Source organism: Monoraphidium neglectum, assembly GCF_000611645.1.
Source record: "Monoraphidium neglectum strain SAG 48.87 unplaced genomic scaffold scaffold05231, whole genome shotgun sequence".
Taxonomy (NCBI): domain Eukaryota; kingdom Viridiplantae; phylum Chlorophyta; class Chlorophyceae; order Sphaeropleales; family Selenastraceae; genus Monoraphidium; species Monoraphidium neglectum.
Window position 1 is genome coordinate 3,635 of NW_014008399.1, and position 505 is coordinate 4,139.

The following is a 505-nucleotide window of genomic DNA, read 5'->3' on the forward strand; positions in this document are numbered from 1 at the left end:
GCCCCCGCCCGCCGAACCCTCGCCCTCCACGGGCGCGCCGGCCGCGGGGCACGCGGGCCGGGCGCCTCGCGGCGTTTGGCCGGGCGCCGCGGCAGCGGCGGCCGGTGGCGGCGGCGCGAGGCCGCTGCTGCGCTCCTTGGTGAGTTTGGCTACGCCCCACAGCACGTTTGACACGTCCTGCGCGTGGCGGAAAAATGGGACAGAGGCGGCCGCGGGACCGCGGCGGGAGCGTTGAGCTCAGAAGCAGCTCGCCGGCAGAGCCCTCCTGCACCGCCAGCCACGCAAAATCCTTAACCCCGCCGCCCCAGCACGGCCGCCCGCCCAGCAGCACCTGCGGCACGGCCACCGGCAGGCGCTCCACAAAGGTATCGAGCAGCAGCGCGCGCAGCTGCGGGTCCGGGTAGTGCTGCAGCTTGGCCAGCGCCCAGATGATGTTGGCTAGGCCGCGCGGGCTGTACTCCGCCATGTCGTGCGCCTTGATCTTCTCCAGCAGCTGCGCCAGCAG

General features: G+C 73.9%; 1 protein-coding gene across 1 annotated transcript in view; it reads right to left on the reverse strand.

The window, feature by feature from the left end:
- The window catches only part of MNEG_15330 (hypothetical protein), a gene marked incomplete at both ends in the record, with an annotated part of 3,879 nt that extends 3,413 nt beyond the window's left edge, over positions 1-466 (reverse strand). The window contains one exon of the mRNA XM_014036199.1: positions 332-466. Within this exon, the coding sequence (XP_013891653.1) occupies positions 332-466 (135 nt within the window). The remainder of the gene's footprint in view (positions 1-331) is intronic.
- Between the last annotated feature and the right edge of the window lie 39 nt (positions 467-505).